Source organism: Emydura macquarii, unplaced genomic scaffold, assembly GCF_026122565.2.
Source record: "Emydura macquarii macquarii isolate MOO-44397 ecotype Brisbane River unplaced genomic scaffold, CSIRO-AGI_Emac_v2 contig_1390, whole genome shotgun sequence".
NCBI classification, from domain to species: domain Eukaryota; kingdom Metazoa; phylum Chordata; order Testudines; family Chelidae; genus Emydura; species Emydura macquarii.
In genome coordinates this window covers 14,645,736-14,672,480 of record NW_027131527.1, presented here as the reverse complement: position 1 = coordinate 14,672,480, position 26,745 = coordinate 14,645,736, and the positions used below count along the sequence as shown (strand labels likewise).

Genomic DNA, 26,745 nt, shown 5'->3' with positions numbered 1-26,745 from the left:
AAATGTTTTGTCTATAGCATAAGAAAAGCATTGGGGTCCTATGGGTGAAAGGTGCTGTATAAATATGCCATTCTTGCTATCGGATGATGATGGTGTACAGTACATTGTGGCTCTGGAAAATGGTATTAAGTTCCTCCACTGAAATGTGATTGAAATAACTGGGCTTTTGTTTGGTTGCCTTTTTTGTTTTTTGTTTTAGTTTTTTAAAACCCTCTGGCCACAGGGCTATGTCTTCTTCTGTTCCCCCACTCTGTTTTCACAGGGGGAATCTCACTGGCACTAACTGAGCGAGGACTTCCCCCCCACTGCCCCTCACCTTTTCCCAAGTGGAAAGCTAGTCTAGAGGGAGGCGCTCACCCCTTTAATTCTGGGTTTGCCATCCTCCACTTAAAGCTTCCTCTCTTGATGGGGTCATATTGTCATGGTCCCTTCTTTAACAAGTTACTGAGGAACGGGTAGACATTGCAGAGATTCTGGTTTAGAGAGGATTAGTCATGGTGAGTTATATAGGATGGGATGTGCTGGGGAACAGAGAATGCAGTAAATTCCAGCCCCCAACTCTGTGGGGACAAAACAGGTCACTGCTGTGCACAGGCTGTGTCCCTGTTGGGACCGTGGAGCAAGATTCCTCAAGTTAATGATGTAGCATGCAGAATTAATTGCTTATGCCTTCTGCATCCACCTTTCCCAGCTTTGTTAAAGAATTATATGCTGTAGCGTTTGTGGGTTCATTGCATGTTGGGGTGCTTTGTTTGTACATCAGAGTCTGTTTGTACAGCTTGTGTGTGCTGGGATGTTGGGAGGAGTGTGCCCATGGGGTATTTTCTAAGGATTTTATACATCATTGACTCCATGGTTCAGATTCTCAGGGGCTTCTGGAAAGGTATAAAATTAGCTATGATGGAGGGGACCTTACGAAGATCCAGAGCTAGGATTTATCTGTTGGAAAGATAAGAAGTGAGGAGATGGCCTCTCGAGCTTTATGTTAATGAGGATATGTTTGAGAGACTGGATGGTTCATGTGCTCAGTTCCATGAGATGATAGTCATGAGATATTAGGTAATAGTTGTCAAAGACTCCTAAGACTTATTAGATTGTTGAGTACATCCCCCAACAGAGGGGGTATGTGATGTTATATTGATCTTGGCCAAGAAGCAGTAATAATCTGTTCTCTGTCCTTTGTGTTGTTCGCAGCCCCTCCCATCTTAGTGTGGCCTACACATTTAATTAACATTCTGTCACTCCCCTCTTCCAGATCATTAGACCTTACTCTGACCCCCAGGGTGTCCCTCTTCTCCTCCCACAGCTTGATATTTTGCCATTTGTCATCATTAACTTTTGTTCGCAGCCCTTCAGACATGTGCCCATGCTCATTTCCAAGCCAATATCAACTGGGCCACTGCAGACTTAGCAATGAGGAGGATATGAAGGGGGGAGGATTAGAGGATGCTTTTCTAATAGGGTAGCTACCGGAGTGGAAGGAGTGTTTGGCTCAAGATGCTGTACATGTACTGAATATATAGCATTGCCCCCTCTCGTTTCCAGCCCCTCCTGCCTTGAACTTCACTGTGATCCAGAGTTCAAGGAGATATTTTTACCAGGGATTCATTCCATTGAGGTTTTAGTGCTTTCCGAGTAAATTGTAGCTACAATGAGCCCTCTATATAGTGAAACACAGAATGACTTGGAAATGCTGCTAATGTGACTGGGTTTCTAATAATATCCTATGGCTGGTGTATCCAGTGATGGCCACTGCACTCCTTTCCCCTTCAAATGGTCCCTGGTTTTGGGGGGGGGGGGATCCTATCTGAGGTTACTATTTTATATACACCCTCCCCCGAGGAATGGGTCTTCTTTGACCTCCTATTTTCCCCTGCTTTATAGCCCTCTTGCTCTTGAGGCCTTGCATCACAGCTGCCATCTTTTTCACCAGGAAGGACTAGCCAGGACTCCACTTGAGCCTGTCAGCATCACTGACTAATTGGTTAGTGCAAAGTTGCCACTGGCAAATGTGAGGTGCTCCCTCCATCCAGAGACTGAATCAGATGCCTCTGCAGCACACCTAGAACCTGGGAATGAGCGCATGGGAACAGAACACCTGTAACGCACACAGCACTGGGACCAGCCGCATACTCAGCAGTGAGCACATTGATGGCTTCTAGAGACTAGTCAGTTCTGTCGGTGGTGGTGATTATTTTATTATGACACCTAAAGGTCTCAACCAAGATGAGAACTCCATTGTCCTAGGTACTGTATATACACACCTCCGTTAACAAGCTTACAGACCAGACAGGGCAGACAAAGGAAGGATTGTTATACCTATTTTACAGATGGGGCATTAAGACATGGAGAGATTTGCCCAAGGTTGCACAGGAAGTCTGTGGAGGAGGTGGGACTTGAACTCAGGTGAGATGAGTGCTAGTCTAGGTCCTTTACCACTAGACCAGTTAGAAAATTGAAAAGCCTGCTAATAAAATAGACTTTTTAATGCAGTCACTGGGAAGGCAGATTTTTAAAAAATTAAACAAACCAACCCCAACAGTTTATTAATTCCCTTAGTTTTTTCAGCTAGTTTTTTTTTTTTTCCTAATGACTGGGTATTAAGGTTTGCTTAGGACAGAATCATTAGTTCCTGCATGTACTCCCTCCTCTGTAGTTATAAACAAAAAGGAAGCCTTAACTCTCTGTTTGAGATATCTTAACCCATCTTTGAAGCCACAAAAACTAAAACCATCAGTAAATTGTCTTTAAAAAACCTCTTAATTAAGAAAAAAATGAAGAGATTGTTGATAACTCATTTAGCCTGCTGATTAGTAGAGAGTTGGCTAACTTCTGTTCTGCATCTGCCTTAGCACACACAAGACATTGCTTGTATTGGGTTCAGGTTTGCCCCATTCTTCTGTCTTCTTGTGTGGCTAATGGGACACTGTCAACAGGCATAGATTTTAACTCACAAGGTGTGAAGTCCCAGGTTGGGACATGACACCGTGAGGTTGCCCAAGGCTGTTTAAAAGCATCATAATGTGAGGTTTTTAAAAGCAGCTGACGCCCATGTACAATAGTTCTTGTTATTTATTTGTGTTACAGTAGAATCTCCACATTTGGGGTCATGTTGTGTCAGGCCCTGTACATACACATAAAGATCGTCCCTGCTCCAAAGAGTTTGCAATCTAAAAAGACAAAATAGACAAAAGGTAGGAGAAACGGAATGTTGTTACCCCTATTTTACATATAGGCAGCTGAGGCACAAAGATATTAAGTAAATCCATCCTGTATCTTCTTTCATTCTCAGCCTCTTTGTATTTTAAAGACTTGGAAACAAGAGCATTGGGTTGTTTTTTGTTTTTTAACTGACATTTGTGGTATGTTGTTATAACAAAGGTAATAGATCTAACTGATCCATATTCAGCCCTAGAAGCTAATGTGCTCTGTGTCTCTGAACTACAATGTTCATAAGCACAGACTTCCTTGCATACCAGGGCAGGGTAACTTATATAAGTACTAAAACAAAACTGTAGAAATATTATTCTGCACTGTTACGGCATCTTTCATCCAAAGATCTCGAAGCACTTCACAGATGATGATAAAACCTAATAACTAGAACTGGTCAGAATTTTCTGATGGAGTAGTTTTCCGTTGGAAAACGCTGATTCCACAGAATCAAAATGTTTCAAGGGAACCTGTTGATTACATCAACTTTTGATGAAAACACTCTGCCTGCCATGTTTCCTGCCATCCCACCAGCCAAATAATTGGCAGGTAGGTTCCCTTGGCTGCCCAGTTGTCTGTCTGCCCACTAGACGTGGCTCTGTGGGATGTTTGGCTGTCAGGGTTCCCAGCCTGCCCAGCTAGCAGGCTCTCCAGGCTCCCAGCTGGTCAGCTCTCAGGATCCATGGCTCCCCATGTATACACTTGGTGCTCCCTGGATCCCTGCCAGTCTACCTGGTGGGCTCTCAGGATGCCAACACCCTAGCCCGTCTGGTTGCCTGCCTAGCAGGAACCTGGGAAGCTAGACAGCTGGGGAGCAGGGCCACTTGCTGTCCAGGTCAGGAGCTGGCAAGCAGAAAAATTCCATTTTGGTTCTCCCAAAATGGAATTTTTCTTGGCTTTCCCTCCCGTGAAACATTTCTAGAACTGTTTTTTTTTTTTTTTCTGATTGAGAATAAAATTTTTCAGTATCTCAATATTTGTATGGAACAGAAAATCCAGTTCCCGCCTAGCTCTCCCAATAATTTCCTGCAGGTAAAGGAAGTTTATTAAGTCCATTTTACTGATGGGCAAGCTGAAGCATAGCGTGACTCTAGGGGGATGTCGTGTGAGGGTTGCTGTGACCTAGGAAACAGAGACCATTTTCATGCAGATGTCCACAGTAATAAAATCAAAGGGATGAGAAATACAGATCTGGCCATCCCTCCATCACCATCGCTTGTAATGCAGAATTATATCTAAACAGAAATGCAAGGGAGCAGCTGCTTCCTGAGAGCTGCAGCTGCTCAGCACCTCTGAAAATTGGGCCCATTGTTGACAATGTGAATGTATTTCACCAGAGGGAACGGGAGTCATGTGACTTGTCAATGCAGCCTACTGCGCTGCTGAAAGTCTCCTTTTAAAAGCCACTGCTGTCGTCTCTTCTCCATTTGGGAAGACAGCTCCTATTCTCAGGCAGTACAGTGACATTTATTGTATGTTACAGCCATTATCAACTGCTGCGGCTGGGTTGAGATTTCTGCTCATCTTTTCTGTTTCCATTTCTTTTCCTTCCCACTCATTCACATGAATAGGGGATGAGGAGGTTTTCAGTAACTGTCTGGGGATCACTGAGATGTGCAGTGCACCTTGGTTCTCAAAGTCACTGTCTTCATGTTTCCTCTAATGTGCCTGAGTGCTGCTGTAATGGATATGCAGAGCAGAGTGACCTCACTCCAGCAGAGTGCCTGAGCTTGGAGCATAGACCAGGCAGCAGTTAATTGCTTTTGCTGAACTGCATCTGGGAATGAAAGCTAATGCAGTGAGTCAGTGCTGCCCTAGGTTTTGCCCTTTCTTTCCACTTGGCTTTCAGGATATTTGGGGGTTATCTGTTTGTTTTTTATTGCCTTCCATTTTTTATTCTTATCTCTGTCCGACATGTCCTTCGTATTATTCACCAATCTTTTTTCTTTCCTGTCATTTAATTTTTCTCTTCTCGCTTTCTCTTTCATGCTCTTCCTTTCATTTTTTTCTTTATTTATTCTCCTTTCCTCCTCCCAATTCTTTCCAAATATCCTTTTCACTCAGGTGGAGTGCACTGCTTCAGGACACTGTGTGTGTCAGAATTAATAAGCTGTCGACTTTTCTCACACACAGAGCTTGACAGAACTTCTAAAAGTTCTTTCCTTGAAAATCCAGCTTGAATCAAACTTGAAATGGCATCTCTTCTAGTTGCTTTGGAGTCTCTCCTATGCCAGGCTGTGTGTTAATGTCCATTACTGTCCTCTTATTGCTGTTGACAATGTTTCATGATTCTTTGGAGGTTTAGATCTTGCTCCATCATTGTGCTGCCAGGGCACCTAAGCCATAGTTCTTTCAAGGGGCCAGAATGAATAAGCACTTTCTCAGCCATGCAGTAATTGAGCGCAGGAGAGCATAGACACAGAAAATATGCTTTGTCCCAACAAGATGCTGCTGTGTCGACCCTTTCCATGGAGAGAGATTGCAGATTCTCCATTGTACTGATTAGAGAAAAGTGGAACCTTGGAATGAGACCTTACAAACCTGACTTTAAAAACACTGAACTAATAACTGCCTTGCTGAGACTGCATGATATGTCAGCATCATTATCTAATGCAACACAGAGCTTTTTGATCCATTGTAACGAAATAAATGAAAAGTCTCTACTTTCACCTCTGTCTTGAACTTACCTGCTTCTCATTTTAATGCATATGCAGATCATAAGCCAATCAGATTCCTTAAATAACTGAATATTCTAACACCATCATATCCAACAGAATCAATAGCTTGTTCCGGGTGGGTGGGTTAAAGTGAACCTGGTGCTAGTTTGAAGGTGCTGGATTCTATCCATGGTGGCCTGAATCTTCTGTTGGATGTGTACCAGCAGAGCTGGTAATTCAGGTTTGTGAATGGTAAACTAGGCTCCCTATTTCAGTGATGAACTTCTGTGCTCAAACCTGGTGTATTGCTGATGGCCCCTACCCAATGAGTCATGTACCATAATGGACTGGTACAAACCTCAGTCTTGACATCATGAGTCTGGGGTTTGGAGCGGCCAAGCATCCAGGGAGAGTTGTAGTGTGCACAAACAGTTGAAAGGCGCCAGCAGTTATTGCCTGATACCAGTCTGACTTTTGCTGTAAATTGGTACAGTTGCCTGAAAATGTTGGTAAGCCCTGCCCTGTTCATCCATACAGTAAATAATGAAGGGACAGTTCTAGTGCAGGCTTCCCCTATACCTCTCTCTTTTCCTAGCAAGCCTCAGACCTATGTTAGAGAGATTACCTGTAAAGTGAGACGGTGATTCAGCTATCAGGCCCAGTGAATCCTTAGCCTCTGTGTTGAGGCTGCCCCAAGGATACAAATTAGGGCCAGTCATGATCACATCTATCTAATGAATATGGGTTGTCCATCAGAAATTGGACAGCGCTAGCAGCTGGTTTTAAGTAGGCCACTACCAGATTTTGACTTTCAATCATTGCTGATCTGGCCATGATTGGAAACTCAGCAAACTTAGCTGAGCTAGAGGAGAAAGGCTCTGTTTCTCATAACCGATCCTTGAGCCATCCAGTCTACAAACTCCTTCGTTACTTTTTGTTGGGGAGCTTCTGTAACTATTATTTTGAATTATATTTAGTGAGGAGGAGGGGAAAGTAAAGCATGTGTAGGAGTCTTATGATTTCTGCATGAGCAAGAGCACTATGGTATATGACTATGCCCCCAGATTTTAGGTCGCTTCTGAGAGGCCTGGGGATTAATAACTAATTGATAGCAGTAGGCTGACAAACTCTTATTTTCTTCCAAACTAACCAGCCACAGAGCTGATTTCCAAGCAAGTTATTTCAATGTAGAGATAGCAAGTATTCAGTACAGTCACCTCCTCCTCTGCCAGACTCCCTCCTTCCATCTGGAAGCACACCTGCAGAGGAGATGTATCCAGATGGGTGCACGTGATGCTGCAGCCAGGTGGCAGAATCTATCACCTATTGTGATGTAAAGCACCACTGAAGACTTTTTGGATACCCCAAGACTCCCACCCAGTTAGATCAAGCGTGGACTGACCAGGTTGGACTCTATAGGCTTATCGTCTGTGTAAATGACATAATTATTTGTGAAATGTTTCTCATTGCATCTCTGAGTTCCTTTGAGTGTCCAGCAATTAGCTGACAATTGAGAGTAACAACCCGGCAGTTTCCCCTTGCAAAGGTGAGAGGGAAAGGAGCTGAGCAAACTCCATGGCATTTTGCTTTGTAGATACCCTTCTCTATTACCCCTGTGGTGTTTTCCTTTCCATAAATTCATGGATGCCAGCAAGAGTGGTGACAGCAGATTTGAATTTTGGAATGTTTGTTTTGAGATGATAATCTGAGAAATGAGTACATCAAAGGCACGTCTCTCCTTGTGACTGAGCAGCCGTTTATCAATACAGAGCTATTCTTTACCAGCACAATGCAGCAGCTGATTGCTCAGCAGTCGTAGTCAGCACCACAATAAATAAATCTTTGATTTCAGCTTAAACATAAATGTTGCGTTCTGGATCTAGACCATTTACCCTGACAGGAGTGGGTTGAGGTTCGTGCTCTTCAGCATAGTTGCTTTTCACCTCCTTGGAACTGCAAATAAAAAGTGATTTAAAAATAAAAAATAGAGCCCAATCTTCCTTTTAAAAAGAATAAAGATGGTTTATAATGTAGGTTCTAGTAACCTGTTCTTGGACTCCCTTTGTAGGGCTGGGTGCTGAGACTGGATGGGATTTTATCATTCCTTTTCACCCCCTCCTCCAGTCTCCTGATATAACAAGAGAAGTAGCTAACCATAAACACTTGTGCATTGCTGCTGATGCAGTTTGACTGGCATGTTTCCACCTGAGTGAAGACTGCGTTTAAGTGGTGGGCAAAGTGATCTCTTTGGATAGAGTTTGTGAAGCATTTTAAGGTTCTTTGGGATGAAAGGTGCTGTAGAAATGTCAGGTGTTATATGTGAGGGCTTGGCACCTACAGTGCATGTGTTTCTGTATGATCTACACTGGCACAACTTTGGCTTCCAAGTTGCAAAGGGGGAAAAAAGATGAACTGCCAGCAACATACCAATCTTGGGAATTTTGACAGCAAGCAAGCAAGCCTGTAGTAGCAACTACTATCTCTGAGTGTTGGCAGTCCCTGGATTGCCTGCCTCCCCCACTCCCCTGAGGACGTTATGTAACCAGAGGCTAATAGTGCTCCAGGGAGACCAATAATGTTGCATGGTTACCTTGTCTATATTAGACTACATCAAGAGGTAAGTGTTCTTGTGAGGATGAAGGGATGCAGTGTTAGTGAGAGGAAGAAGAGAAATGCAGTAGCAGGGGTGCTATAGTGTGGGATCAGAGAGGGGCGAAGCCCTCTGCCCGCTCCCCCCACTCCCAACATATTTGGTAAAATTTTGTCACTCGGCTGAAAGTGCAGCCTCAGAGGCAGCGTGGTGCCAAGCCAGCGGGTCTTCTCCCCATGCCCACAGGGAATAGCAGGGGCAGAGGAGCTGGGGCTGCACCTGCTGCTGGCTGGCAGGGGTGGTGCTGCTTCTCCTGGGCTCCCCACACGCTGCCTGTGGGTGAGGAGGGTGCTGAGGAGCTGGCTCTGTGGGGGCAGTGGGATGCCAAAGTGGTGGCTCTGGGGGTGCTGGTTCCGGGGAGGGGCGGTGGTGGCCTGGGCAATGGCGTGGCCACTCTCAGGTCTTTTTTTATTGCTCAGCCTGTGTAGGCCCCATTCAGGAGCCTGAACTCCGCCACTTCCTAGTAACGCCTGGGCAGGCTCACTCTAGGTGTCCAGCCGGAACACAGGGCCCAGCCTGGACACTAGGGGGCACTAGCGCAGAGTAGGTGGCACAGATAAGCACCAACCCCACCCAGCAATTCAACTTTATGACCTGGGATCAGGTCTGGTAAGGCCCAGCCCCGCTCTCCTTCTTTGGTGGCTGCAGAATTGCTGGTTTAGTTTAGATTCACCCCCTCCACCCCCACCCTCTTGAGACCCCAATTAACATCCCTGACAGTAGGAGGTGAAAAGAGTGTAGATAAAGCAGAAGAGGGCTGGGAAAACAATGCACTTGTTCACACCTAGACCCGTCAATATGGCTGTGCAAGCTAGTCTCCTTTGCATCTACAGATATCAAACAAGTCACAAAAAGGAAATTACTATCTGAGTAATTGCTAAAAAAAAAATCTTTTCAGGATTAAAAATGAGGTACCCATGGGCCTCTCTTCTGTGTGTCTCTTCTCTGTCAGGCTTTGCTGTTCTTGGAAACTGCTGTTAGGTGTATTAAGAAATGCAAAGAATCCCAAGAAGATGGCATTTACTTAATTTTAAAAGGTAGTAATGGAGATGGTCATTTGACCTGGAGAGGTGTGTGGGGCAGAACGCACTGTGATTTTTCATTACACCTAGTCAAGGAATAACCGGCAGCCGGGTGACTGGAAGGAAGCCCCGAGTCACTGTCTGTAGGCAGGAAGGGAGGTGTTAGGAAAGGGCCATCCTGGGGCTGTGTGGAGGAGAGCTTTTTCAGTCAAGCTGGACTGTTACTTTGTCCAAGGATTAAACTGAAACTGCGCTTCCCTCAAGAAGGCCCAGCCGGTAGGAGTGTGTTGAATGAAGACAGGTGAGTGTTGCCTGTGCCTTGTTTTGGAAAAGGAAAGAAAAGGACAGAAGCAGCTGACAGGAAAAAGGACTCGGGGGGCCAGCAAGTTTGTTCCTACTTCTTCTTTTAAATATTTGACAGTTTTGATTTTCACATTTTATTTCCATCCTGGGAAGAGCATGAAATTGGAGGGTGGTAACAACACCTGGACCCCTGTCTCTTCCCTGTGCTTTAACCAATATAACTCTGCTGAACAGAATTGCTAGTGCTGTTGAAAGGGGCTGGCTTGACAGCCACAGGAGACTGAAATCTGTTCCTCCATGGAAGAGGGAGAGCAACAGAGCAAGCTGTCACAGGCCGCTCTGCTAATGGGCCTCAGCCCTGAGCAGCAGGCACCACTGCTGGGGGTGAGAGGATAGGTCAGTTTCCATCTCTCTGCTGAGGCTACCAATTAAAACATGGAGGGCTGTGAATCAGGAACTAGACTGGAACCACATGGTCATTTCACAAAGGACATATAGTCTAGCAGCTGTTCACTTCTGGTCACTACTAACCTAGAGTGGATGTGAACCAGTGACTGGGTGGTGAAAGGCTCCCTATGCCATTATCAATCCTGGCTTCCTGCTGTGCTGGCACCATGTCCGGTTGCTAAGAGGACTCAGTGTATAATAAATGCATGTTCTGGCACCAAAGTGGCAGAACTTTTAAGACCATTTGAAAGGAAATGCAGGAATCTCCTTGGGAAGCATAATCATGCTAATAAGACTCTATCATCGCACAAGATGGCTTGTGGTCTGATAAATGTGCACACAGCACTGAACTAATGGCAGTAGGTAGCTCAGCTGCCGAGAGAAGTAGCAGAGATAGAACTGTCTCCGATCAATAATGCAAAATACAAATAGCCACTTCAATGTGCTGCTGCAGCACCAGCTCACTCTGTCACCTGGTCTGTGTGCTGCTAGCTTCTGCTGAATAGTAAAGCACAGCACACCCCTGATGAGTATGTGGGCTGTTGCAATTAACCACATATATTGGTATCTGCTAGAAAACATTCCTTTTTGCTGCCCACCCTGCACCCTTCTGAGCTGGGAAAAGTGTCTCCAAACTCACCTTCCAGAATCTCCTCCCATTCTGTCCTGGTGCTGCTCCTCTTCAGGAGGTGTCTAGCTGGACAGCTCCTCAGTGGTGCTGGATAGTGTCGTCCTGGCATTAGTCCGCCATTCTGTCCTGAGGGGGTGTGGGGATTGTCCCAGAAAAGCCTGCTGTGCTCCTAAGAAGGGATCCCCCAAGAATGTCTGTGTTGTGGCCATTAGCTTCCAATCAGAGCTTCTTGTTTGAGTTTACTCTCACTCTGTAAAGGAAAAGTCTAGTGGAGGAAGCTAATGGCTGCTTGCCCCAGGTTCTCAAAGGCTCAGTAGGCTTTTTTAGTTAATCAGTTATCTCACGTTAGATGGATGACTGTTGTTTCTGCTCTGTCCAGTGTCATCAAGAAAATGCCCAGCAAAACAGTGACTGAAGAGATGCCCCTGAGCCTGCCACTTGTGGATTGAGGATAAATAATGGATGAACGTAATTAGTGGATTTCTGTCTCTTTCCATCTTTCTGTGTCTAACAGGTGTGGATAATTGGCCTGTGCCCCTACAAAGTCTGCCTGCTCCTGGAAGCTAGCATACATAAATGGTAGCTGTTGTGTGCCAGATGTGCACAGTTGGATATGATGTCACTACCGATACATCTGGAACAATATATGTGTGTTGCCCTGGACGTGACTTAGGTTGTGATAGATTCATTGGCAAGAGAGAGCCCACAGCCAGTGAGGGAATATTTTATTCTACTTACTTCTCTCCTCTCTTCTGATCTCCCATTCACCATCTCTCTCCTCTAATTTCCTTTCTATTTCCTCTCTTCTCCTTTAGCTCTTATTGTGAACGAGTGTTTTGCTCCCCACTTTCTGAAATGGGGCATAGTTTTGTCAGATCCATTTTGTTTACAGTAGGGGGGGTATGAGAAGCATTTGATGTTTGCTATGTACTAACAAATTAATTTTGCTGTGGAGAAATTGATCTTGAACTCTTCTGGGCTCCTGAATGTGAGGTTTCAGGATTGGAGGAGGCAGTGAGCATTCCCTTTGTTAGCACAAGATCAGGCACAGTCTCTTTTCTGTGCTTTCAGCTCCCGAAGGAGCTGCTGTCTCAAGTGACCTACACTGTCAAGAATCCTTCTCCCTCCTTCCACTCGAGAATGTGACACACACACAAGTGGTGGCTCGCAGGCTTTATTTAAATGATCTTGTACAGTCTGAAAATAAACCTCCACAAGAACTAGGCAGGGACTGATTAAATCCCCTGTAGCCATGAGCTTAAAGATGGTATTTGAAAGAGACTTGGTTTTGGGGACTTTCCAAACTGCACACAGCACATTACTGCTTTATTGCATTTTCCATGCAAAATGCTTCCTAAAGCTGTCTGCAGAGTTAAATAACAAAGCTGCAGAGAGGAATAGTTGCCAATAGCAAAGGGAGAAAGAGATTCTGAGGTAGGAGAGAGAGAAATTAGATGCAGGATTTCACGATCCAGCTGAAGGACAGTCAATGACAGGTGGAATTGCAGGAGGCACCCCCAACATCTGGAGCTGAAGGGGAAAAGACACTGGCACCAACACTGTCCAGATTGTGTAGAGGGGCAGAGAGTAGGTTGAGGTATACAGGTGAAGGGAGAGGAGAGGAAAGTGTGTCAAGAGCCCAGATTCTTCTCTTGTGTGTTGGAGTAAATTGGGACCAATTCCACTGAAATCTACCTGTGAAATTACAATTGGGAAATATGGGTTTCAGTGCAAGGAGTTGTGAGATGCACTGGATGCTTTTGTGTTGTCGCTTAATGTTATCAGGGAAAAGTTCTTGCCCCCCTGACAGTGATACTTCAGGAAAGTGTGGGCTCTCTCTCCTCCTTCCTCTTCCGGCACCAGAGAGTGAGTGTTCCTTCCCCATCCCATCCAGCTGCCAGTGGGTGCTCCCTTCCCCTTCTCCATCTCATCCCATCCAGCTGGATGTGGGCTCCTTCCCCTTCTCTGCTATTAGATCATGAGTTCTCCATTTTCTCTTTCTGACAATTTACTAATAAGCGTGCTACAGAACAGGTACCAGAAGGTGCATGTAGGGTGTTAACAAAACACCTTTGATTAGCTTATTACACATGCGCACACAGAGGGCAAACCCCATGTTCCTATCAGCTCAGACCACCATCAAGTCCCATACCCTTTCTCTGGCAGAAGGCAATGCCTGATGCTTTGGAGATGGTGACACTCCCTCCTCCCCCACTATAGGAAAGCACTTGTGTCAGGATGCAGGTAGCAGTGGGATTCTTGGCACATACCCTGGTCAGTTTACATCTGTGGTGTCTTCCCACTGTTACTGATGGTACAGAGGATGCTTTGCGAGGGCTTGTCCATTGTCTCCCCCATGATAACATGCTGCCCCATCACAGCAGCCATGAAACTGTATCACATCACCCTTGTAGCACTGCAGCCATAGCTGTGCTGCAGATGGCACTGAGCCTGCCCTTGACTGCATCCTTTTGCCTTCCTGTGTTGGTGCAGGGCTCTGATCAGCACTGGCTTAGAGACAAGCTACCCTTCCAAAACGGCTCCTGCTGATTGTCTTTCCAAGAGCCATTTCCAATCCCACCTCAGGGAGTGACCCTGAGAGGGCGGCTGGCTCCACAATGCAGCAAGCCACTGCCTCTGCAGAGAAGTCCATTTACTAGCTTGGCAGAGCTCCTGCAGGCTGGCAATGTGCCATGCCTGATGATGTGCGGTTTCCTTTGCTGGGAGGGACATTGTTTGTTGTGCTTTGTGTGCTCGGTTGATTGGGGTCATTGAAAATGCTCACAGTGGGAGTGGAAAGGACTGGAAGTCCTGAGTGTGCGTTCAGTAGAAAATACATTTGTTTTGTCCTGCCTCTGTTCTGAATCGCCATCCCCGCAACGGGCGGCGATGGCAGATGCGACACACAATGCCTTTGAGTCCATCGCAGCATGACTGCGTCAATCCATCTTTCTTAGTCCAAGGCTCCAGCTGTGCTGAAACCTGCCAGCATCAGGAGGAGGAGGAGGAAGTGGTTTGAGGCTTAGCCAAGAAGCTAAAAAACAATGGGCAAGGAAGAGACTGAGTCACTGAAGAAGTGCTTGCAGGCCTTGTAGAGAGCCCCCCAAGCACGAAAGTGGAGAAGTGGATGGTTCTTTTAGAGATTGAGCAAAGGGGCAGGTTCATACTAGGAGGTGTCCTATAACTGAATGCCTGCTGCAGGGTGGATTGATTTAAATCAAAGCAATTTAAATCATGATTTAAATCACCAAGAGAAAATCATTTGATTTAAATCAAGTTTCCCACTGATACTTCTTCACATATTTCTTAAACAATGGCGCAAATCTGATCACTAAAACATATTAATTTACGACTCAATACAGCATTTTACAACATCTAGGAGGGTATACTTTTTGTGTAATTTTTTTAGGTAACTTGATTTTTATTAATTAAGGAAATAGTACATAGTGCTCACTACCTGTGTCAAGCTGCAGATGCAGCAGCAGTACATTAGGAATAGTAAGAACTAAATCACACACACGAACACACACAGTAGCACTTATATTTTATTAAACTAAATCTTAAATGTTACATAAATGTTTCACATTTGCAATTGTAGCAGTCTCCTGAGTTGCCGGCTGATGGCTGTCCTTAAACTCTTTGTTAAATTGTTTTTATTTTCAAATTAAACTCTAACTCTAACAGACAAGTCATCACAACACTAAACATTTGCTGTCCTTAAAACTTCTACAACTAGCTCTCATCTTCCCCACTCCCATTGTCATTTGTATTCATAGATTGAAACAGAAATATGAGTTTTCCTGCTTTTTCAACTCCCAGTTGATTTCTTAGCTTTGAGTGAATAATACCAAACAATGAAAATATTCTCTCTGTGCCTGCAGAGGAAGCTACTGCTGTGAAAAGTTGGCTTAGCAACTGAAGGAACTCTGTTTCAAGGTGCCTGGCTAACGGTTTCCACCAATGCAGGGTAGTGACTTCGTTCAAAACATCATCGGTAAACATGTACTGTTTAAATGGTTCCGCTCCAGCCCTGAAATTTATTATGACTGGCATAACTGAGGAGTGATTTTTGAGATGCCCATGCCATAGCAGCAGCATCTTCTTCAGAAGTCAGGCATCTACCTTTATATCTGGGGTCAAGAATATTCGCAAGAAAATCAGGTGGAGTTAGTGCTTGATCCATTCACTTCTTTATTGCTTGCAGTTTAACTTTCTGATGAGATATTTCTTTCTTCAATGTTTCTTGAAGTGCCTTCCACATTTTGTCAGCATCAGCAATTCAGCAACAATTTCTCTGAAGTTTGTTTAAGGCTGTGGATATAGGCTTCAGTATACTGAGCATATCCTCTACATTCCTCTTTAAACCAATGTCAGATACTTTGGATGAGATACTTCCATCTATTTTATCATGGTTTTCGTCACAAAGTTTTATGAGAATAGGCCAGTTCTTAATAAATTATTCAAAACAATCAACCACAGAATTCCATCGAATATCTTGAGGGAGAATTAGTTTGGATCCTCCTGCTCTCTTCAGTGAAGCTGAAGCAAACTGGTTGTTATGGAAGTATTTTGTGACTTCAGCAACATTTTATTTTATTCCTGGTGAAGACGTACTTAAGTCTTTGGCTAAAAGATGCATTAAATGGGCACTGCAGCCATATGTTGTTAAGGAGCATCCTTCTGTTTCTTCTTCTAAAGTATCTTCTCATCTTTGTCACGTTTGCAGCATTGTCTGTGACAAAACTGTGCACGTGACAGTTGAATTTTTGTTCACAGTTTATTACAGCTTTCACTGCCACTTCTTTTAAATATTCTGTTGTGTGGGCATTTCCCGATGTATCTATTGTTTCTGAAAGATATGCAAACCCATCTTCTGTTGTCACACAGGCACAGATTGCTGGATCATTATTGTGTACTTTGCTCCACCCATCAACGGTTAAACTGGCAAATTTCCCCTCAGTATTTCTTGCACACTGTTCAAGTTCCTGCTCATACACTGTATCTAGCAACCTTCCACCAATGTCTGCTCTGCCAGGTGGTGTGTAGCCTGGTTGTAAGGACTCAACCATGTCAATGAAGTGTTTATTATTAACAATGCAAAAAGGAGAATTTGTGGCATAAATGAACCGAGCAATCTTTTCATCTAGGGTGTCTTGTTGGTATTTGCTGATCCTTACTACACACCCATCCATGGTGGTGGTTTTACTGGATGATTGAAATCTTTTGCTTGCTACTGATACTTTGTTGTCTGAGATACGTTTAGTTGCAGCACTGATGCTAAAAGTACCAACGGATGACTCTGAAGTTGTTGCAGATGGACAGTCACAGTCAAAGTCTCTTATGCTTAAATGGGATCCTGAAACAAAATTCAAAAATGAATTTTGAATAGTCGTTCTTCTCAGTTCTTCTCATTCTATTAGTCAGTTAATCATTTACATTTTTTTCAGCAAGGATGCAGATCCAATTCTAAATTACCAAAAAAGCTAAGACTGACTGCACTTAGAGTGCCCTTAGTTTTGGAGTAAGCCGCATAAAACTCATGGGCACTTCTGTTTATTGAGAAAACAAGTATAGGATGGCATTCCCTTGGGAAAGCTGAGTTATGCTGAAGTATAATAGGGAATAGACTTATGGCATCACCATTACGGTCTGTAACCATGATGTTCCAAAATAAGGGGCATGTATTATGTAATGTAAAATAAGAAAATGACACCCAGTAGCAACTGACAACTCTAGATTTCTTTTACTGCAGCTTTCTGTACCATATACTTGGGTGATAGATTCTAAACCTACTTAACTAATTAAACAAGCCATAAGGATTAGCTAAGCTAAACTTTTTTTCTAGCACATCCAACATAGCAAACAGCTTGGGAATTTACTTGTTAAATCACACTTATACTAAAGGGCATAGAGAGAGTTTTGAGGAATGATGCTTTGCAAAGTGAATTATTTAAGTTACTAGCCAGTTGATCCACATTGTTCTTCAGACATATCCACATCGTCATTCACATCATTTTCTCCCAATAAGCACTTTTCATTATGATGTTTCATTCTTGCAGCTACGCCCTGCATCTCCTTCTTGGACTGCTTACACTTGACATGTTTTCCTTTTTTAGCCAGGGAAGGAATTTCTTCAAAATATTCCCAGATAGGGTTTCTCTTACACACAGAAGCCATGACAGTTTTTCTGTGGCAAAAGTGTGGGGGAATATAGAAAGCTGTGTGTGTATTGAATCACGTCTTCCCTTTTTCTTTCAAGTCCACTCCATTGTTCCTTTCTACTCTGCCTCTGTCCTTTGTCTCTCTGTCTTTAAGACAGTGTCTTAACTAACTCCTCTGCCTGGCTTGGCCCAGCTCCACCACAACGTAAGCACGGAACAACAACAATCCTGTCCAGCCTGTGTCTTTCTTTGCACATGTGACTTTAGTCTGCTGAGAAACTGAAAGCCCAGAACTTTCAAGAATCAAAAGCTGGTAGTTAGGCTGGACAGACTAGAGCCATTAATTCATTTTTATGAAACTTAAGTATAGGTTTAGCATGTTTGTGATGGAAATTTAATTGAAACTGTTATTTTTTAAATGAGAGAGAAATTTAGTATTTTATTAATGTTTTAATAATGTTAATATTTATTTTATTTTAAAAAAATCTGATTTAAATTTTAAAAAATCCAATTTTTTTTATTTAAAACAAAATAATTGATTTTTATCCACCCTGGCCTGCTGGTGTTCTTACTAGACAGAGATAGAGCTATTTAAAAACCTTACTGGATTTGGGACCCAGCCGGGATGGGATCCCTTTGCCCAGATGTGACCCATTTTTTCAAAAGATGGCATGCTGATGTCCCTTTAACGGGTCTTTTTTGTTTGCTCCTGTAATCCACTTTTTGAACCTTTCAGAAAATAAAGTTCTGTTATCCAAAAGGGTTGGGGTTCTGTACTGAGAAACTGTGCATTATCTGGGCTACCAGCACACACAGCCTAGGCCTTTTTCAAAACATAAGGAAAAGGAAACGGTGACTGTGTGTGTGTGTGTGTGTGTGTGTGTGTGTGTGTGTGTGTGTGTGTGTGTGTGTGTGTGTGTACATGTTCAGTTATAGCAACTTGTGTGTGCATGCGCATGTGCATGTGTGTGGGTGTGTTTGTTAGAGACAAATTGGTCACTTCAGTCTCATTGTATAAACTAAAGAGAAAAATGAAGCCAGTGTTAGGATGGAAAATATTCTATTAGCAGAATGGCTAGAAGGAATGAGGATTTAAAAAAAAATGGTTTTAAAGGTATATAATACAGGTATTTGATGGCCTTGTGTTGCATGGAGTTGATTTGTATAGCACCTGAATTTGATACTGGATTCTGCCAGGTCTGACCACACAATATATTAGTGTCTACAAGTAGCCAAGGAGTGTGGGAAATGGCAGGGCTGACTCTAACAGTTATTTAAGGGAGCACCATGTATGGATAAGTAAACACTTGGAGACTGTGTGGGTGGCTGTGGATTGGTAGGGATAGACATTTGCCAGTTTGCCTGGCAAAACCCCTGGATCTGGGCTTTGAAGCAGTAATGAGAAGCCCCAGGTGACAGCATGCTCCTGATGGCTGCAGTATTCTTAAAGGGCCCAGCTGCATCAGACAACATTAGGGCAGCTCAGGAAGTTCCCGTGTGATGTAGCTGTATGGTGGGTTATGGTTCACTAGGGATGTAGGTGTCCCAGAGGTGGGCTGAGCTAAAGACCTATACCTAATCTTCTCCTTTACAAATCGCTGACAGATAGTTGCATTTAGAGATTATGTTGTTACCAATCTGTGACCTTCAAAGGCTGGAGCTGCAGAGGACACCATGTCTCCTCACAGCCTCGTTTTCCTCAGCCCTGTCCAAGTGCTTTTGCAGGAACTGCTGTAGCATCAGGCCCTTGCTTGGAGGGGCTGTACCAGAGAGTGGCATCCCTAAAATCCGTTTTGTAGAAATCTAGGATTTCTCTTGGCTTTCTTCCCATTTGGTATAAATCTGAAGCCTGCATAGGAGCCAGCTCTTCTCCTGAGCTGAGGGGCAGCTGCTGATACTGCATGTGGTGTGGCTGATATCCGCCCCCATGGCTCTTGGACGTGTTGGAAAGGAAGATTAACACCGGAGCTGTGGATGGCGAGCTGCAGAGAACAGCTGGGACCAAAGGGGCAGGGACATCCATTTCACCAGGAGCCAAATAACTTCCTGTGACAGCAGTAATTTGGCTTACATCAGTTAAGAAGTCTCTTGCAACACAATTGGTCACTGCCAAGCCTCCTAATTATAATGTTCCTCCATCCCTATGCTCTACAATATCCCTTCCTGGGTGTATTAGGAGGGAGTTGGCATAACAGGAGAGCAGTCAGGATTTCATTGCCTGCAAATATGCCATAATTTTTTGTTTAATGTTATTTTATTGCAGAGAGGTTGCAGAACAATAGAAAGGTACTTGTATTACTGTGAACTCTACTGTATGAAACATTACATCCATCTGCTGAAACATCACTGTTCCTCTCCCAGGGCTAACCAAGGAGTGTTGGAAGAGATGTAGCAGCTTACACAAAGCCCTGAATTATCAGCCTTCAGCTTAATTTTTGTTCCTTGCAATCAAATTCTATTGTCGCCTTTTATTAAGTTGTACAGAAGTACAATTTAATAAATGCAAATTAGGAAAGCAAGAAAAGATGCATTGGGGGAGTCTTTATAAAAACACATCACTTGAAGGAAATGAATTATGACATTTCAGAGAATTTAAACAAAGAAATACCGTCTGTGTGATCACAAATCCAGCCCCCTCTTGCAGCCTGAACTCCGGCAGTGTCATTATATTTCATGTGTGTTCTTTTCTCTCTCTCCTTTCGTTTTTTCACCTTCCCTTCTGCTGTGGGCTGCATTCCCAGGAGGTGGAGGTTAGTATTGATTTTTTTTTCCCCCTTTTTTTAAAATCTGGTTTAATTTAACCTTTACAGGGCATCTGTGTCATCTTCCCCATGTTTTCCATGCGAGTTCTCGCCCTCTGGTTTTAGTTTATCAGGAGAATATTTTGAGTTGATTTGAATCTGATTTGATTGCGTGAAATATGACCAGGATGATTGTGTGTATGTGGTCATGGTTGCATGTGTATATGAGAGTGTGTGCCTGTACATATACACAGATTCATAATGACCCCCCATATAGAGGGCCACTTAAGTGGGACTGAAATGATGACAAGCCTTGTGCTGGCCCTCTGCACAGGGGTGAATTTCATCCTGAGAAACTGTGTATGTAATCATCAACACAAAACAGAGGGCACCACTGATGGAATAGGGCCTGCGTCTATCAGAGAGGATTGTTCTTGTATGTTAAGCATTGTCAAAGTGCTCAGTGCTGTAAAGAAGTCTAGGAAGACTCTGTTCCTGCCTCAAAAAGTTATAATCTAAATAAGCCAAGGCAGTTCAAGGACCTGGCAAAGAAGAGCATTCTACAGGGCAGAGAGACCCCAGTAGCAGCAGCTAACTGTCCTTATTGGAGAGGACCGTCAACAACAAGGTTGTTCCAAGGGTGTGGAGTATGTGATCTGCTGTAAATTAACACAGGCCATCAGGGAACTTCAGAGAGTCTTACAAGAATGTTCGTACATGGATGGCAGAGGTAAAAGAGCTGCAAGGAGAAACCCATTCTAGTGCTGATATTGCAAATGAGATGCACACCCATACTCTCCTCCAGAGCCTGGATTCATTTGCAGTTAAACTCCTCCCTTCCCTTGCATTTTTTGTTCGTATTCTTTGCATTTGATTCTGTGTATATGACATATTAAAGGCAGAGGTAATCAATTATTTTGGTCAAGGTCCAGATTTCTTTTCAAGGGATAGCCAAGTTCCAGACTTCAGAGAAAATCATACAAAATGAATAACAGTGATAGTAATAAGTAAATACAAAGAGTTTGCAGTCTGTTCAAAAGTGTCTGGCGGTCTGGATTGGCCTGCGATCCACTTGTTGACCACCCTTGTTGATTGTGGTGGGGCTGTTAATTGTTGGTAACTTTCCAGATCTGGAGAGTCTCAACAAACAAGGGGAGGATTGAGGGGTTTAACCCTGGCACAGCAGGGGAGGAAGTGTTATTAGAGCAGGGGACCGGAAGTCAGGACGAGGGGCACCACAAAACGGGGGGCAGAGAGGGGCAAAGCCTTCCCAGTCCTGACACATGGAAAATTTTGTCCCCCAGCTGGTAGCATGGCTGTGGCCTCGGAGGCAGTGCGGTACTGAGCCAACAGGTCTTTGACCACCTGCCCACAGAGAACAGCAGCAGCGCAGGAGCTTGGGCTGGCGTTGCCTCTCCGAGGCTCCCCATACACTGCCTGTGTGGGAGGGGGATACGAAGGAGCTGGCTCTAGGGGTGCTGCTTCCAGGCAGGGGTGGTGGAGGACTGGGGAACAGCTTTGCCACTGCCAGGCCGTTTTTATTGTGCAGCCTGTGCAGGCCCCATCAAGAGCTCCAGCTCTGCCGCCACTTCCTAGTAATGCCTCAGCTGGTGCGGGGCAGAGCCAGGCTGGCTCAGTCCCAGGCATCTGGCCAGAGAGATGGGCCCAGCCTGGCCACCTGGGAGCGCTGGTGCTGAGCAGGAGGATGGTGCAGAAAAGCATCCATCCCACCCAGCAGTTCAACTTTGTGCCCCAGGATCAAATCTGGTAAGGCCGGCCCCCAACCCCTTGCAGAGCTGATACTATGTAGTAAAATTTTGGGAAACATTTCACGCATGCGCACACACCCACCCACCCCGGCTTGAGACACTAGGACACTTGATCTCTCTGCATTACCACCCACAAAACATGAACTTGAGGCCCACCTGGTCTGGTATTATTCCTTTAATTTTCTTATTTTTATTACACATCTGAGTTTTATCCCTTTTTTTCCCCTCCACTTCCTCACTTTTTAGTAGCATTGCTTTTTCCTGGAAATCTGGAAAGATTCTACTTCTGCCCTTTTGCTTGGTGTGGACAGAGGCTGCTGTCATGGATGGGCTCGGGGTGTGGAGGAGCAGTGAGGGACCTCAGTGCTGAGCCATCACAAATGATTGATCACTTTTCAGGATGAGGGCGTCAGAAACAAAGGATTTGTGTTTTTTCTTCCCAAGAAATATAACTTGTTCAGCACCTTCAGAAACAGGCTAGATTCTAGCCAAGCAGCATGCTGACATTCCAACAGCTGTGCCAGCATCTGAGATGCAGATAACTTTTCCTGCCACCTCCAAGCCATGACCTGATGGCCCGTGCAGTGCGAAGATGCTGGGGCAGCAAGTAGTGTACTGCTATGAGCGTATGGAGGCCTGTGCACCAGGGGGAGGGGGACGGGAAGTTAGAGCAGTAAGTCCCTGGCATTCTAAACGACAGACTCCCCCGTTGAATATGTTTGTGTAAATGCACTAGGTGAATGGGGGAAATGCAGATACTCTGCAGGTCTTCACTGCTGCTTTGGAGACCTTTAACCCCAGTTTGAGGTTAGGGCATCTGACTGCTTCTGCCTCCCATGTGCTGGAGCAAGATTTCCATCTCTCTGCAGCGAGGCAAGAATTGATGTTCTTAAGTTTTCCTATTTGTGGGGTTTGACATTAAATGGATACACCAAGGGTCAAGGCAAATACAATCCTGGAATTAGATTTAGCAGCTGGGCTTTGATGTGAGGGCACAAATATGCACGTCCTGCCATCCCTCTCTGAGCATGCTGGATACTGGAATATATGAAATCTCAGTCTTGGGCAGTGGATCTACAGAGCTCTGTGTATGTGAGGCAAACAAGATTTTGTGTGTTACAGGTCAGGAATGTTAGCAGAGGGGTGTGCGTGCGTGCGTGCGTGCGTACACTATGCCCTTCTGTTTTCAAGAGGACCATATTCCCCTTCCCGACAATGCAGAACACAAAGAAAAAATAGACACAATATGAATCTTTGAATTGTCTTTGTAAGCATATATGCGGCCCTCTATTACAGTCCCAGCCATGAGGAAGGTATTCCTGTTACATCCCCAGGTTACTGTTATCCCTCAACATTGATCAGGCTGGTAGTTCTGAGCGTTTGGATTTTGATATTTGGCATGTTTTGTTGACTAAGCTGTTCTCTCTTTCCTTCACTAGGATGACTATATCAAGAGTTGGGAGGATAATCAGCCAGTCGATGAAGGTAACTTTATTTCTTGGTTGTGCTCATTTTTTAAAGAGCTGCTGACTCTTCCAGGAAAGGTCTTTATGGAAAGTCTCGTGGCTCTGAATGCCCTTTCTTACCTGCTTACCAAGAATGTCCTGCATCAATTACTTCAGTGTTTCTCAACCTTTTAAGTAGCAAGTACCCTCTAACTTCTGAAAATTGTAGTAAGTACCCCAACACTCACTTTTCCACTCTGAGAAATACAATCTTTTTCCCCTTTACTGCTGGACGACTGTATTTCTCGTAAAGCAGGAGAGTTCTGAGTTCTGCAGTGCTGTGTGGCTGTGGCAGATCACAAAACCCCTGCTGTTTTTCCTCTCTTTCCATCTCCCCTTCCTCCATATAGGAGCAAAGGTCAACGCCAGCCAGTCACTATGGCCTGATCACGTGGTGTTCTCTTCACACGGGAACTTGTGAGGTATAAGCAAGCACAAGCGGCCCATCAGAGTGGATAGCAGCCATCCCTAGGGGGTGCAGGCCTGAGGCAAATCACTATGTGGGCTGCCTGCCTCCCAGCTGGGAGCTGGGACCGGGCAGGAAGCAGGCAGCTGCCACCCGGCTTCTCCAAAAGTCGGCAGCTGCCACTCACCTCCCTTCACTGGGTGTTTCGCCATGTGCCCCCTGCCTGCGTCTCATGTACCCCCAGGGGTACACGTACCACAGGTTGAGAAACTATGAATTACTTGATGCTTGCATGGGAACAGAACCTTTGTACCTCCAAGGAAACCCAGCATGCTTCAGCAAGAGGGGCTGGCGATTCAGTGGGTGCCACTCTTCCCTCTGAGCCTCACCAGCAAGTGAAGGGACAAAGTGCCTCCGGATGAGATTTAAAATGAGGTCTTGATCCCTGTGGTCTTTAAAGATCTCATTCCACTTTAGTAAGAGTCGGTGTCCTGGCTAAATTCCAGCTTGAGTAAATTCTGCCTGCATTTTCCCTGCAGATTTAGCTTGATACAATATTATTCTTCACTGAGGTCCTAAAGGTTTGGGCAGGGATGCTGTGTGCTGCTGCAGCTGTGGTCCGGCCCTATGTTTACCGTACTTCAGTGTTGAGTTAAATGATCTTTCTTGGCAACTTTTGAAAAAACATTGTATAAATGCCAGGGGTTGTTTTGTTTTCATCTGTTCCTGTTATTGATTCTCCAGTTGAAATCAGCACGTATTTTGTGACTCCACAGTGCATTGCTATGGAAACAGGCTAGGGTTGTGAAGTCGTGGAGAATTCTTGATGCAGGTTCAGGGGGAATGTACCTGAAGAAGCAATGATCTTATCTTTATGAATCGTACAAATGAATGAAGAAACCCACTCAAGAAATATGACATGGGCTAAACTGAATCAGAATGGGACGTGTTTCAGGATTTGCTACAAGACATCCACTGCCCTTTAAATAAATGATTATGTTCTTTGAGTGTTGATCCTCCTATCTCCCACCCCTCTGTCCTCTACATGGTTTTACTGCACTCCTAACAAGTACTTGACATGGTTCCCATTTGGGCATGATTCCTGCATTTGCAGTAGGATACCGGCCCATCCTGCTTGAGGTGTACTGTTACCATCTTGCTATGCCTAATGCTGCACCCTGATTTCCCTTCACCCAGGGCTGGGGCTGCTGTGTGCTATTATGGAACATGGTCCACGCTCAGTTGTGAAGGGCTGTGAAACACAAGGCATCTGCTGGTGTCAGGAGCAGTTTGATAGCAGCTCTGGCTAGCAGCCAGTGCTGCCTGCTGCAGCTGGTCATCCCCCGAAGAGGTTCTCTACTCAGTGGGGGATGGTGTTCATAAAGGGTCGGACAACATCTGAGACCCGGCATGTGAAACATTAAAAAATCTAATGTGAATTGGCCCCCAAAGTGCACTTTTATCAAACTGGAGAGAGAGAAGAAGCACAGCAGAAATTAGTTCTACCTCATTTATAGTTTCTAAGGCCACTGCTGTGATCCTGTGTCTGACTTCCTGTATAACACAGGTCACAGAACTTCCCCTAAATAATTCCTAGAGTGTATCTTTTAGAAACACATCCAATCTTGATTTAAAAATCACCAGTGATGGCAAATCCACCGCAACCCTTGGGAAATTGTTCCAATGATTAATTACCCTCACTGTTAAAAATGTATGCCTTGTTTCCAGTCTGAATTTGTCTAGCATCAACCTCTAGTCATTGGATCATGTTATACCTTTTTCTGCTAGATTGAAGAGCCCATGATCAAGTATTTGTTGTCCTTGTAGGTACTTACAGACTGTCATTAAACCATCCCTTAAGCTTTTCTTTGTTAGACTCAAGGAGCTCAATCTATTTAGTTTATCACTATAAGGCACGTTTTATAATCTTTTCATCATTCTCATGGCTCTTCTCTGAACCCTCTCCAAATTATCAACATCCTTTTTGAATTGTGGGCACCAGAACTGGACACACTATTCCAGCAGCGCTAACAAGAGTGCCAAATACAGAGGTAAAATAACCTCTCTACTCCCACTCAGTAGTCCCTTGTTTATGCATCCAAGGATCACATTAGTACCTTTGGCCACAGGGTTGCAGTGAGAGCTTGTGTTGAGCTGATTATCCACCTTGACCACAAATCTTTTTCAGCATCACTGCTTCCCAGGATAGAGCGCTCCCGCCCACTCTTCCCCCCATCCTGTTAGTATGGCCTGCGTTCTTTGTTCCTAGTTGTACATATTTACAGCTAGCTATATTAAACACATTTTTTGTTTGTATCCATCTTACTAAGAAATTCCAATCGCTGTCAGTGACCTGTCCTCTTCATTATTTACTACTGCCCCAATTTTTGTGTCATCTGCAAACTTTATCAGTGGTGATTTTATGTTTTTTCCCCAGGTTATTGATAAAAATGTAAAATAGTATAGGTCAAAGAACAGATCCCTGAGAGGCCTCACTAAAAACGCATCCACTTGATGATGATTTTCTGTTTGCAGTTCTATTTTGATACCTATCAGTTAGACAGCTTTTAATTAATTTAATGTGTGCCATGTTCATTTTATATCATGTTAGTTTTTTAACCAAATGTGCAGTATCAAGTCAAAGGCTTTACAGAATTCTAAGTATATTACATTGTCACTATTACCGTTATCAACCAAACTTGTAATCTCACCAAAAAAAGATATCAAGTTAGTTGGACAGGATCTATTTTCCATAAATCCATGCTGAGGGGCATTAATTATATTACCCTTCTTTAATTCTTTACTAATTGTGTCCCATATCAGCTGCTCCATTATCTTGCCCAGGATTGATGTCAGACTGACAGGCCTATAATTATTCCAGTCATCCCATTTACCCTTTTAAAATATTGGCACAAATTTAGCTTTCTTCCAGTCTTCTGGAACTCCCCAGTGTTCCAAGTTTTATTGAAAATCAATTAATGGTCCAGTGAGCTCCTCAATTAGCTCTTTTAAAACTCATGAATACAAGTTATCTGGACCTGCTGATTTTAAAATGCCTAATTTTAGTAGCTGCTATTTAACATTCTCCTAAGATACTAGTGATCTAGAAAGAGAGTTGTCATCATCTGATATGACTGCATCATGTTTTTCCCCATATACAGAACAGAAATATCTAGTATCTGACCACTGTTAAGATTCTTCTTATTCCTAGTACACTTAAATAAACTCCTTCTTATTCTTAAA

At 44.1% G+C, this 26,745-nt stretch overlaps 1 protein-coding gene across 1 annotated transcript in view; it reads left to right on the top strand.

The window, feature by feature from the left end:
* SPOCK2 (SPARC (osteonectin), cwcv and kazal like domains proteoglycan 2) overlaps positions 1-26,745 on the top strand; it is a 56,015-nt gene that overhangs the window by 9,264 nt on the left and 20,006 nt on the right. The window contains exon 2 of the mRNA XM_067552711.1: positions 23,031-23,076. Coding sequence (XP_067408812.1) covers positions 23,031-23,076 — 46 coding nt within the window. The remainder of the gene's footprint in view (positions 1-23,030; positions 23,077-26,745) is intronic.